Here is a 13948-nt window from a genome sequence, read left to right as displayed (position 1 = left end):
GGGAACTGGGGGAGCAGGAGTGGTCAGGGAGCTTGCGCAGAGCCCCCCATGCAGCATGCAGCAGTGGGGGACAGCAGGGATCATGCCCCCCCCACACACACAGAGCAGCATTTAGTGAGTTGGAGCTTTTTTTTTTCCCCCCCCCTCCAAGTCCTGGGAGCTGGGGTCAGGCAGGGCAGCCATTTCTGGGCTGGGAGAGCGGGCAGGAGATGGGCCTAAGTCATTTGAAGATTCAGCAGCAGCTGAATCTCCATATCAGATTCACTGATTGCCCAAAATCACCAGATCGAATCACTGTCCTCTGAACTGGCCAAATCTGAAGCGAATCCTAGCCACTTGCCACAGGCCTACTTTTTACCATCCTGAACTTTCCCTGAGCCTGATGAATGACAGATGAGCCCTAAAGTTGCAGAAAAAGATTTTTTTTTTTTTTTACATTTCTTTTAGTCTCAGACCAACATGGCTACCACATATATCCCCAAATATTATGAAAAACAGTCACTTTGGTTAACCAGCAGTATTATCCAGTAGGCACCACTTACCTCCTGAATTAAGGAAACGTTTTCCACTCCGGACAAAGGGATACTTGTCTGCTAACCTTTTATCTGGCCAAATTAGTCCATCTGCAGCAAATACTACTTTATGGTTAGCTTGCTGGAATTTCTTGAGCAATTCATCAGGGCCACCCGCAAAAATAACATTATAGCTAAAAAATAATGGAAAAGTACCCATTAGGTAGATTATTTTTAAACTATTAAACCTTTCGCTTATTCTAGATTTAAAGCCCTGCACAGTCAAAGAAACCAGAGTATTCTTAGTTCTGCCACAAATCTTTTTATTAAGAAAGCATGTTACTCCACAATTTAAAGCCATTAATAAAGCCTTTATAATATTTATTATCAATATTAGGTAATCAGTACTTCATATAAACACATACCTACCCTATTTGTTTACACATAATTTTCTGAATTTTTCATTTTTTCCTGCTATAATTTTTCAGACTTCGCCCCCACCTAAAAATTTTTTTTTTAATTCCAAATGTTTTAAACACAAGCAAAATTAAATAAACCAACAAACCCCCACTTTTCCCATTATGAAAAGAAAACAAATCTCAATCTACTTCTAAAAAAGGGTAACAATAGTTGAAACAGACTGAGGTTGAAAGTTGACTTTTGGATTGAAATAACCAGAATAGTAGATTCATTTCACTTCAAAGAGTAATTGGATTGGATTGATGATACAAACTACATTTGAAAAGTCACACAACGAATGTGTTTCTTATCAAGAATATGAGTGCTTGTATGCCCTACTATATTTCACGTATTTTAACACTAACACAATGATGTGTTGTCTATAGCTAATGACCATCGTCCTTTGTGTGCACATAAAGTTCCCCTCTAATAAGTTGGTGACCTTGAGTTCCTTAGTGAAAATTACAGAGGTTTGGGTTTGAAGTAATTGCATATAGAATTCACTATGAATAACATTAAACAGTACAGTGTTATGACCTGTGGTAAGCCTGATCTTCTGAAGCCCTGTCATTTGGTATACAGCTATAGAAAATGACTGGATTCCATGTGACTGTGGATGCTCTCATTGCCCAAGCAAATGTCAAATCCTGGTCAGAACCATACTAAACTGTAACTTGCTATTTTTAACAGTGAATTTCACAGGATTTTTGGTTAAAAAAAGATATTAAACTTCTAATTTTTAAGATGATGTTTCAATTAAGGGATGTAAAAGGTTAAATGGCAATTATATTTATAACATTTAACATTTACTGTTTATCCCTTGTCTTAGTGCTGCCTACGGTCAGGGAAGCAACTCCAGCAGGGGCTGCCCAGGAGGTGGTATGGATCTGAGCTGCAGCATCATACTACTGCTGCAGCAAGGAGGTAACTAGTGGTTACCTGGGGAGCAAAGCCAGGCAAAGTTGCACAGCAGAGCTGGCAAGGCTTAAATAGGAGTGAGCACAGCAGCAGGGCTACTATCGGGTGCTGCAGGGGCAGGCTGCATGAAGCCAAGTGCCCCCCCTTCCTTCCCCATACAGGGGCTCCCACCCACCGGGACAGCCACACCATGGTCAGGCAATGCCTCCAGCCCATGGGTGCCCAGAGCCCCAGGCAGCACCTCCCTCCTGCCCACCTATCTCCTGAGCTTTGGCAGCTCCGACTCAGCAAGGATCCAGGGCAGCTCTCCCAGCCCAGGGGAGTGTGGCAGATGGACATGCTGCACGGGATCGTGCCTGAAGCATCCACCTATGGGCAGAGCGCCCTCTGGTAAAAGCCACAACACTGGGGCAATCCCAGTCAGAAAAAAATTTGATTGTTGCATCATAAGTTATTCTAAGGACAAATTACTATCACTAAAGGAATACTCATTTCCTCTGAAAGTAATATCCTGGATACACCCCTTTCTCCTGACATAGGTATAGCTCCTTACTGCACTTAATTCTAACTGGAATAAGAATGCACATTAGGGCACAGAAGAGAAGTGAGGCATGACAGAAAATGATGTATTTACATTTATTCTCTTATTTCCTAGGGCCCAGAGGGGAACCAAGTATGGGGGTGGGGCTTGAGGCTTGAAGCAGGCAGTGGAAGAACTGGTTTCAGGACCATCAAGGTGAGGGACTCATGCAATCCCTTTCAAAGCAAATGGGTTTGTGAAAACTCTTACTGTTTTGCTCTCTGTAAATTTGGCAAAGGGTTGATGAAAAGGAAATAAATCAGTCTTGGAGCCTGCCCTGCAAAAACGGTTTGCCTTTGGCCAGATAGCTTGAATCACAGCCAGCAACAAGACACAGTCTGAGGGGTAATAAGAAAAACTGAGACTGCTCAAAATGCTTTAAAGTTGGGCCATCGGTACTTTTCCACTTTGCTCAAGGGCTGAAACACCTGCCCCCTATAGCACTACTTCCCAAAACAAATTTACTGCCACAGCAGCAACTTGATCAAACAGCACCTTTGGTGAGAACGGTAGTATTACACCAGCCGTAGACTCTCCTTGCGGAGCAGATATATTCACCAGAATACAGCAGTTAAAAGAAGACATTGCACAAGTCTTTATGGCTTACAATGGTGCAGGCCAACATCTATTACGTGTAATAAACAGTATAAACACTTCACTTTAAACAACATACCTAACACTACCACCATCCCATCCAGGAGTTCCAGGGACTGATGCAACCTTTTCATTTTATGAAGGATTTCACCTGCAGCTTCACACTGTTGACCTAAGCTTGGACTATCCAGCTTTCAAGTGGCCAGGGGTCACACACCCCACAGACCACATGAGGGCAAGCAACACCCACACCACAAACTGCACGCTGCACAGATACCCACCCCTGACTGCTGCAATGCATGTCCATGGTCCCCCCCATCATGTACTGGTGACCCTGCCCCAGTGCACTGCATGCTTACAACCACCTCTCCCCTGCCCTAAGCAACCATGCACCATGCCCTGCCATCACTGGCTCCCACCACTGCCTGCCACCACATGCCACCATTCCGGTAACTGCTCTTCTGGTGGCTCCTCCAGGTGGGCATGGGAGTGGGAATGTGCCCCTGGATCTGCACAGAATGGGCTGCGCCAGGCGGCACTCCAGGTGGGCAGCAGAAGGCACTGGGAGCGGGGGCTATGCCCTCCCGCCACTTGCCCAGCCAGGGCAGGGAGACACAGGATGGTGCTGCGCTGCCTCAGGCAAGTGCTACACAGCAGCAGAAGCTGCTTCAGCCTCCCCATGCCTCCTGGACAAGCTGCGGCTTGGCCCTGCCCCACCCTGGCTGGGTGAGCAGTCGCAGGGCATGGGGGTAGATGCATGCACCCAGATCAGGGTGGGGCCGGTGGCAGGGGCTATGGGGAATTTTAGGGTGGCAGCTGCCCCCTCATAGCTTCCGCTCCACTGCCCTCTGCAGGGCAGGTGGAGCCAGGGCTGCATTCTGAGCTGCAGCTGAGGCTAGCCACCCAGAGTGCAGCCCTGGCTCGACCCACCCCATGAGCACTGTCCGGTAGTGGGCAGCTGGGGCTAGCCTCCTGGACTGCAGCCTGGCCCAGCCTGCCCTCCACAGATCCGGTGGCATATGCCTGTTCCATGCCCTCCTGGACCAGTGGCAAGTGCCACTGGAGAAGCCACCCGAAAAGCAGCTCCTGGACTGATGGGGCGCAGCAGCACGCAGTGGCGGAAGCACCCCCTCCCCTCCCCCAACTGGGCATGTTGTCCTAGCCCCAGCCCCAATCCCTCCTTTGCTGTGGGGGCATTGGTTTTCCCTCCCTCACACCCCTTCCATCCCTCCTCCGCCTGCCAAAACAGTTACCAGCTGGAGGTAGCTGTGTCCAGTGTCACTGAGGACTGCTACCTGTATAGTCTATGGCCGAATCTCCAAATTGATTTGGACCTTTTAACAGGTCTCCTGATTCAATTCAGATTTGGAGATTCAGCCACTGAATCAAGCCAAATCTCCTCTGAATTGAAGCGGCTACAGAAGCTTTGCACCGCCCTAATAAGGTACCACAGCTCATGCTTCAAATTGTTTATACCATATCCCAATATCCTCACTGCCAATGCCAGTCTTACTTGCTTCAGGACCATTGCTCCATGCTGGAATAAACAAAGGAGCTTGCAAAATCTGCCTTTCTATTGAACTCCAACCTTTTCAGTTCGAACATCTGGGCATTAATCAATTATTGCAGACAATCTCAAGTTTATTTTTCACCACAGGCCATGCTTTCCTCCTACTCTGGAGAAGGCAAAACGGCCCAGTAATTCCACATTAAGGGAAAATTCCTTCCTGATTCCCTGTAGGTAGTTAGCCATAGTTCAGGTCAGCACAACTCAGGAGCCAGGACAACCCTACAGGACTGAAATTTTCCTACAGGGTATACCATGGCTTTTGCTGAATCCTGGCTCCAAATCAGACTTCCAATTGGAATGGCCAGAGGAAAGAAGGATGAATAAAGCCAAAGACAAGACTCTTTTGCAAAGCTGGGGATGCTCCAAGATCTACACTTATTTCTTTTCATAATCCCTTCTACCAAACAAAGGCAAAACAGTGGGAGTGATCATAAACTTATATAGACTACCTAACAGGCTCCGTTTCCCTAGGGCTCCTAAACAGAGAAGCTTCCTTCCGTTTGCACTTGTAAACCAGCAACAGCTGTGGGTTCAGCTCTCCTGAGTCAATTGCATCGTTTCTAAGGGCCCTTCTACACATGCAGATCAAGGGATCTAATGAGCAGCGGGATCCAATGCATTATCCACCTAATCATGCCTCCTGCCATGCCATGCAGGGGGAGCCCAGAACCATCATCTGGGGCACCCTCTGAACCAGCTCCCACAGCTGCAAGCCTGTGACAAACAGGGCCTGCAGAACTCATAGCAGGGGCAGTACAGGGAATGCTGCTGCCTCTGCAAGCCTTAGCAGCTGTGGGGCTTGCAGTGGGGGCTGTGGGGCTTAGAGCAGGCAATGAGGAGAACAGTGTCACCACTGTGAGCATTGTGAGGCACGGGGCTCACAGCAGTGACAGTGTTCTCAAACCGCACAATGCTGTCCCCATTGCAAGCCCTGCAGCTGATGAGGTTCACAGCAGCACAGCATTCCTGGTACTGCAACAGCTGTGAGCCCTGCAGCTGATGATGAGCCTGGTGGAGCAAGGGGAGCATTTACCCCAGTGTAACCCCTGCAGCTGACAAGGCTCAGTGTGGGGCTGTGCCAGGAACACTGCCACCCCTGCAAGGCTTGTCAGCCGCTGGGCTGGCAGCAAGTAGTGCAGCCCTGTGACTTTGAGGCCCTCAGCTGCTGGGGCTCCCAGCCACAGGGAAGCACTTGGCCACATGATGAATTAATGCCATGATTAGAACAAGCTACAAAGTTATTACACATTTTTTGTCAAATAACTTTGTAGTTTATTGCTCGTTTTGTCATGCCAGTTATGGGTTGAATGTGTAGGTGGGTCGCAACTTAAGGCACGATTAAACAATCATGCTTTAAGTACAACATGTAGAAAGGGCCTAAGTAAGACCAGAAACAGACATTACATTTGTGCCAGAAGAAAGGTTGTCAGGGAACTCTGTGGGGACCCCACAAAAGAAAGTTCCTTCCCCCTTCCTGCCAATCAGCTGCTTGCTGAGGAGGGAGATAAGCAGCATTCTCCTCCAACAGGAACCATCCCAGAATGGGTGCCCACTGCCAGAGAATGGCTTCCCCCTCCTGCCAATTAGGATTGGCTCAGTTGGTGGGTGGGGGGGGGAGAGAAACATTCTCCTACAGGGGAACCCTCCCAGAGCCTAAGGAGAGTTGTAACCAGGAAGGATAATGCTCAGCCACTCATCAGTTGTCCCAGAGGAGTTGGAGCAGGTATTGGGCAGCTGCACCATTGGCAGCCACCCTCTCAAGGCTTCAGAAGATCTGCCAAATGTAGACAAAAGCACTCCAGTCGTGCTCCTCTGGGTCCACCTAGATGAGTGCAGGAAGGAGGAAGACAGCTGGGCTTTGATAGCAAGGCTTCCTGGGCTCAAGGAGCCATGATACCATGGGAGAATGGTCTGCCACCACCTCACACTCCAGTTCCACCTGGAAGCTTGTCCTGCAGAGGGAACCAGGAGGGTTCCCACTATGGGAATATGGCCCTTCATCCTGCCAGACAGCTGATGGCATAGCCCCTCATCCTGCCAGGAGATAAAGCTCCCCCTCCTTCGGTTGTCTGTGGCAGCCATTGCTTTTCAGCAGCTACCAACTGCCAATTGATAGCACAGGCAGGTAAAGGAGAAGAAAGGACAAAGTGTCAAAGAACTACCTCCCCTGGATGGTGGCCCAGGGAGCAGCCTTCTAGTGCCCCCTGACTAGGAAGCTTGATAGTGTAGTTCTCCAGCAAAGACTATAACACACATTGCTCCAGCTTCCTGACCTGTTTTCTAGAGGTAATACCACAGATATTTTTTACTGGTAGAAGAGAACCCCTGCCTTTGGCATAAGTTGCGACTACACCAGTTCTCTGGACACCTACACTTGTCCTACCTAGACAGTGGATATGTCTACACAAGACGCTTTACAGTGCAGTAGACTACCCACTGCACAGTACAGTGTCATGATGTACATGTGCGCACATTTACTACACACTAGATTAGTCTACTGTGCAGTAACACTCATGTAAATGCTGACCAAGAGCAAATTTGCTCCTGGTCAACCTAGGCAGCAGGGGGCTACAAGGGACAGAGAGCTCTCTGTCCCCAGTCCTGGTGCTGCTCAGCTCCCCGCAGAAGCTGGGAGCCAATTACTGTTGAGACTGGGGAGCTCTCTGCCCTGGGTCCCAGCATGGAGCTGCCAGCCCCTACCTGTCCCCTGGGCCAGCTCCAGGGAGCAGGCAAGGGGCTTAGGAATTTAGCCATTGCCTGTCCCCCAGAGCAACTTCACCCAGTGCAAAGCTGGCTGCTCCATGGAGCAGGCAGGGGCTAAGAATCCAGCCACCACTCACTCCCTAGAGCAGCTAGCTCCATCCAAACAGGGCAGCTGCCAGCGAGCCCCGTGCCTGCCTGGCCCAGCAGAAGGCTTGCCAGCAGCTACCCTACACCTGGGACAGTTTTCACAGCAACCCCCTTGGCAGGGAGCTTGCTGGCAGCTGTGTGTCCTAATGGACACAGCGCCAGGAGAGCTCTGCCTGCTGCAGAGGTACCTCTATCCTTGCCCCTGAACATCAGGTCCTCTCCCAATGTGTACAGGGCCAGGAGACAGCTGCCCCTGCAGCTGGCAGAGCTCTCCTGGCCCCATGCCCACTGGGACCTGCCCCGTATTCTTTACCAGTTCTGGGCTAGAACCAAGGGGAGCCTGAAGCATTTGCAGTGACTATAATTGCTTTGATCGCTTATATTGTTATTTTTCTTTTTATATAATAAAATATTTAACCATTAAGAGAAAGTTAATATTGTTATGATTTACTTATAATAATTTGATCAGTCATTATTAGTGTTTTGGAATTAACCATCTATTTTAAATTTCTTATTGCTTAGCATAAATATATTGGACATATTGGTCTCATGATTTTAGATGCATTTGACCTATTGGTCTCGTGATTTTAGAACTTAAATTTAGTATATGGAAAATGCTTATGCAAGGTTTGTGGCATGTCTGCCATATGTGGAAAGAGGTAACAAAAGAATGAATGAAGTATGTATGTGACAACGTGAAGGAAGACAGTCCTCTTGCAGCAGGTGAAAATAGCCTTCTGTTGTTTAATGGTTAATGGCTGCAGCAATGTTGAGTCAGCAGTTAAGGATTACCAAATACTAAATCATGCTTCATCCTAATGGCTGAAGACTGCAAGCAACAACCCCCTGAAGATTGCACACCACAAAGCCAGAAGGTCGTGTCCTACCGATCCCAACCTGCGAACAGGACAAGAGGATGACCTTTGTGTCTGACTAAGCCGAATCCATAGGCCTGTATGGACAGCTATCACTATAAAGAATGAACACAAAGAGAAGGCTTTGGGTCTTTTCCACCTGCAAGAAGGAGTTTTGGGTGCATCCAACATGACCTGACTCCAAAACTCTGGACAGTTTGGCTGGCCACCAGACTGAACTGAGCAACTTTAGAACTTGGTAACACCTTAACCTTTGCAGGACTGTCTAGCTATCTCTGTGTGCGTGCTTGTCTCTTTTGAATGAATTAATCAATCAGTCAATGAATGAATCAATATACAGGGGAATGAGTGAAGCAAATAACCGTACTGTTCTTTATTCTCTTAATGTTGCATGTTTTATGTTCCAATAAATGCAGTGTTGTGCCTTATCTCCTGATAAGATTCCAGCTTGTTTTTAATTCACACTGTATGCCCTGGGCACACAACAAGAGGGGCCTCCTGGGGACTGCAGCAGCAGCAATTCTGTTGCTCGAAGCCTGGCCAGCAGCTGCAGTGTGGCTCCAGGTGGCCTGGCTCTGCTTTAGAGTGGCATGTACAACCTGTGCGTGTGCTGCTCTGCTTTCTTTTTCCACGGATTTTTTTGACCCCCTGGACATAAACCAGATCTTACTTTTTTTCAAGCTAATTGTCAGGAAAGTTAAGAATTATTTTTATTGAGATTATAAAAAATATATATTTGAAAAATTATATTGATTATATCTAGCATTTCCAACCCAATGCAACACTCGTCAGTATTAAAAAAATATCAAGGTATCTGCAAACTTGAGAGATTGGTATAGTCAAATCTATTTAAGGAAACTGGATCATTCCCCCAAAGCAGTTATGCCAATCTTAAATCATTTATTTTGAAAACTCACTTGAGTTCTTGGCAATGATGGGGGGGTGGGGGGAGTAAAAGCGTGGCTTATGCACTTCCGCACACATTTCTGGCTACGTGTGCCTTTTGCGTCATACTAATCTCTTACAAGGGCAACTCCTAGTACACAAGGCTTGAGGTTAGTAAAGAAATTTAGAAGTCTGGCAGCGCTCAATAACATTGTTTTCATAGCATAGTAGAGCTATGGCCCAGAGACCATTTTTACATCTGTAAATCTATTAAAAACTTATGTCTGCTCCAGAGACAGGCTAGTATTTTTATGAATGGAAAAACAAGAAAGCAAACCTTCTCAAATAAAAACACAGAAGGGGAAAATATCAGCATGTAACTATCAACATGTCACAATAACTATGTTTTATTAGCTACCTCTACAGAGTAAAGCATGAAAGCAACAAGCAGAACTTGCTTACCTTTCAACAAACATTATAACCATGTCTTCTTGATCAGCATAGCTTTCTATTCCTTCTTTCAGCAATCTTACTTTCTGGCCTCCTCCAATTGAGTAAGCTAACCCTCCCCCTTTCCACTCTTCACCTTTACCAAGTACCTAGAAACAGGAAGAGAGCATTTTTACCTGAACATAAAAGTTAACGGGTATTTTTAATAGATTAGAAATGTGTCAAGGCAAAGGTAAGAAACAAGTGCAAGGCAAGGAACCAAAGCAAGAAACAAAGTAAAAGCCAACATTTCAAGCACCAAATCTACCATGTCTTAAACAATATTAAGCTCAATGACTTCATTTCATAAATATGAGAAAAAACATTTTGTAACCTCAAAGGAACCCAGCAATTACTTTTTACCATAGCTGGTTATTCACCTCTCTCACCCTTAAAAGAAAAAAGACAAGGAAGAAAAAATGTTGTTTATCAAATTCTTCTAATTAAAAAAATAACAATGCAACTTTTAAACACTACAGCAATTTGGAAAGAGGGACAAAAGTGCATGGGGAAGCTAGTGTTGAATTTTTTTTGATGTCTCAAACTATTTCCTCAAGTTAGAGAGAATAAACTCAGAAATCTGTGACTAGCTATTAAATTGGCTAAATAAAACCCCACCATTGTCAAGTACTGTGGAAAATCACAGCCACAGAACATCCAAATCTTTGTAATGCATAAAGTTTATTACAAATGCATAAAGTTTATTACAAAAGAAGTTATTTTCTATTAACTTCTCAGTTCCAGATGGATAATAAATTATATAGTGACAATACCACCATCAACTAAAATGTATTGTCAGTAGAGGTCAGTTTCCAAGGATATTACTTTTCTGTTGGGACAGGCTCACAAGGTGAGCGTATCAAAACCTGATGACATTCAACATGGACAAATGCAGGGTACTCCACCTCAGGAGGAAAAACAGACATCATACTTATAGGTTCAGCAACGCTACACTCACTAGCACCACAACCGAAAGAGACTTGGGGGTCATAATTGACCATAAGATGAACATAGGCAACCAATACGATGCTGCAGATGGCAAAGCAAATAAAACTCTGGCTTGCATCTACCAATGCATCTGAAGCAAGACCTAAGAGGTCATCCTCCCACTTTACTCAGCCTTGGTGAGGCTGCAGCTGGAGTACTGCATCCAATTCTGGGCCCCACACTTTAGAAAAGATGTGGAGAAGCTTCGGAGTCCAGAGAAGAGGTACACGCATGATTAGAGGTCAAGAGAACAGGCCTTATGAGGAGAGGCAGAGAGGCACAGGACTCTTCAGCCTGGAGAAGCAAAGGCTCAGGGGTGACTTGGTGGCAGCCTATAAGTATATAAGGGGTGTGCATCAGGATCTGGAGAACATCTGTTCACCAGGGCACTACAAGGGAAGACGAGGTCTAACAGTCACAAACTGCTAGAAGACTGTTTTACACTGGACATAAGGAAAAACTTCTTTACCATCTGAGTCTCCAGACTCTGGATTAGACTTCCCCCAGAAATGGTGCAAGCACCTACTCTGGATACCATTAAGAAACGCTTGGGTGCTTATCTTGCTGGGGTGATCTGACCCCAGCTAACTTCCTGCTCCTTGGGCAGAGGGCTGGACCCATTGATCTCGCAAGGTCCCTTCCAGCCCTAATATCTATGAAATCTATGGAAGATGACTCCCTCTCCACCTACTATTTCAAAATGAGCTGGTATAAGGAAACAAGCTGTGCTGTTTAAACTTTCATATAAAAAAGAAACCTTCAGGCCAACAATAACTGGTTAGGTTTTTTTTCTTTACAGTTTCAACTGTGTGATAAATTAAGCATATGCAAAGCTTTACAGCAGCTTATAAGCTTTGAATCCCTTGGTTTTGCCCTGAAAAGACTAATTTGTAAGAAAAATTATCAAAAGTGGTAGAATCTTATTTTGCCTGAGGTTTGCATGAAGAGGACAACCTCTGTCATAAGTGAAAAGAATAAAAATAAAGTGGATCAGAGAGAATGCTAGAAACATGAAAAGGATGGGGCAGAAGGCATTTATTGTCCACTCACCAGCCCTGCAACAATTCCTGGTGTATCTAGATGCTTTATTGTGCTTTATGACTCCACATTAAGAATCTTCTTCCCCCCTCCTTATCTTCACCCCTCCCAGCATCTTAAGCTACAAGAGACCTGCCAGCATAACTACATTAGGTAATGCTGAGGGAGGGATAAGAGGCTCAAACACCACTTTGCTAAGCAGCAAGTAAGGTATAACATAACCTACATATGTCTGAAGAGTATAAATGCCAAGGGAGAAGCTACAATATTTACAATAAAAGGGTGAAACAACAAAAGATTCAAGATAAATAATAAATCTAGAACTAATGGAACTGAAACTGAGCTAGAAAAAATTTACAAGCATCAAAGGGAAAAAAGGGTCTTCCTAACAGTGAAATCTGTGAACCTGTAGAATAATTTCAAAGGGCAGTGGAAGAAGTGTCATCATCTGGCACACCCACAAGCAGACGAAACATAATGCTAGTAAATACACAATGGAAACAATTCCACACTGGCAAGGTTATGCACCAGATGACTGAATGGGTCTTTTCCACTGTTGAGAACTATAATTGTTTTACCTTATTGCAAGATAGTCAACACACATGGTTTCAATGTTAAAGCTTGTATAGTACAACTATTTCCAATAGTCAGTATTAACAATAAAAGATACCCTTACCTTCACAGTATAGTTGAAGTGCTGTGCAGTCTGCATGAACCGGTGAAATCCATCGGTTTCTTTAGTTGCTACAGTAAAAACTAACAGTTTATCTGAGGAAAGAAAGAGAATTTTTTTAATCCATAGCTTGACAAAAACATAGACTTCATAACTTTCATAATCACAATGAATGGAGTCATTAACAGGTCTTGGGTGCTGCATGTGCCTGATTTAGAAAGAAAAATAGTAATGTCATATTTCAGGATTATGGCTTCAAATGAAGAACTAAGGGAATCCAATGACAGAATACAGATTCTGCGTTCCTCCAAAAATCCCAACCAAATAATACAAAAACAAAAAAAGATCTGATGTAAAGCAAATAGTCTCTGATAAAAGAAACAACCTAAGAGAATCCTGAGACAGGAAAGGATCCTTAAATAGAATAATACATTACATTTTTGGTCTGAACTAATCCTATACCCATTACCACATGACAGCATGACATCATAGAATTTTATCCCTATTTTAACAGTCCCTTAAGTGTTGTTCCTGTTCCTAAAAAAAAAGTTAGTGGAAAATGTGGGTGTGTTGTCATCCTCCTTCTCTCACCTTTCCTTTGAGAGTTAATTTTAAGGTTAAGATAGCATTTTACAAAAAATTGACCCATTAATGGATTTCCAGGGACAAACAGGGTGAAATATAAATCACACTTAATATGGAACAGGATCTGGCACTTTAGAGCTTTTAGGTTAACATACTTTCAGGTCTAGAAATAAACTGCAGGAACTAAAGCCCAGTTGTTTGCTGTTGTGCTTTATTATCTTTGGTAAAAAGCAAATCGGCAAAACTGTCCACTCAGTGACTGGATATTGTAAGACAAGCAAATGCATAGTTTGCATGTTTGTAGCATACCAATTCTTTTGTCATACACTTCCTTTTGGCTGAGAAGTCATTACTTTGGTTGTGAACCCTGAGAAACAAGCAAAGAAGCTTAAAATTGACCTGACAGCTCTTAACCACTAATATTTTCTACCTTCTGTTAAATAAGGTCTATATTCTGATGCTTTAAGAGTAGCTAATCATCAGGGATCCTGGTTTTCTGTCTAAAACTCACAAATTCTCTGATAAAAATTCAAATTTACCTCAAAACCCCCAAAATCCACATTCCACAATTAAAATGAAACACCATTATATATAAGCTGAACACAATCTTTTATGGATATAGTTATAATTTTAAAGCAATTTAGAAGCCAACCAGTGCCTTGATCATTATAATAAAATAAAATCCAAATACCTATCTATTTTGGTGTTTGATTTTGGGTTTGTTTTTGTTTTTTTTAAATAATAGAAAATCAGAGCTCCCCCTGTTCCCTTGACTCACCAGGATGCAGGTCAGGCTGCAGTTATCATTCCCTCCCCCCACCCCCAGCTGCTTTGTGGCGCTGAGCCACCCTGATATATCAGTGCCCTACCCCTGCCCATGCCCCTCACTCCCAAGCCACAGCACCCCATCCCCACCCCTCACTCCCAACCTGC

At 44.7% G+C, this 13948-nt stretch overlaps 1 protein-coding gene across 1 annotated transcript in view; it reads right to left on the bottom strand.

Annotated features, from left to right (window-relative positions):
• PLOD2 (procollagen-lysine,2-oxoglutarate 5-dioxygenase 2) overlaps nt 1–13948 on the bottom strand; it is a gene marked incomplete at its 5' end in the record, with an annotated part of 115642 nt that overhangs the window by 76035 nt on the left and 25659 nt on the right. Inside the window, 3 exons of the mRNA XM_019503547.1 lie at nt 543–706; nt 9706–9842; nt 12434–12525. Coding sequence (XP_019359092.1) covers nt 543–706; nt 9706–9842; nt 12434–12525 — 393 coding nt within the window. The remainder of the gene's footprint in view (nt 1–542; nt 707–9705; nt 9843–12433; nt 12526–13948) is intronic.

This window comes from Gavialis gangeticus, unplaced genomic scaffold, assembly GCF_001723915.1.
Source record: "Gavialis gangeticus isolate Ggan-Ray unplaced genomic scaffold, GavGan_comp1, whole genome shotgun sequence".
NCBI lineage: Eukaryota > Metazoa > Chordata > Crocodylia > Gavialidae > Gavialis > Gavialis gangeticus.
Note: the sequence above shows the minus strand (reverse complement) of the source record. Positions and strands in the feature narration are given on the sequence as shown.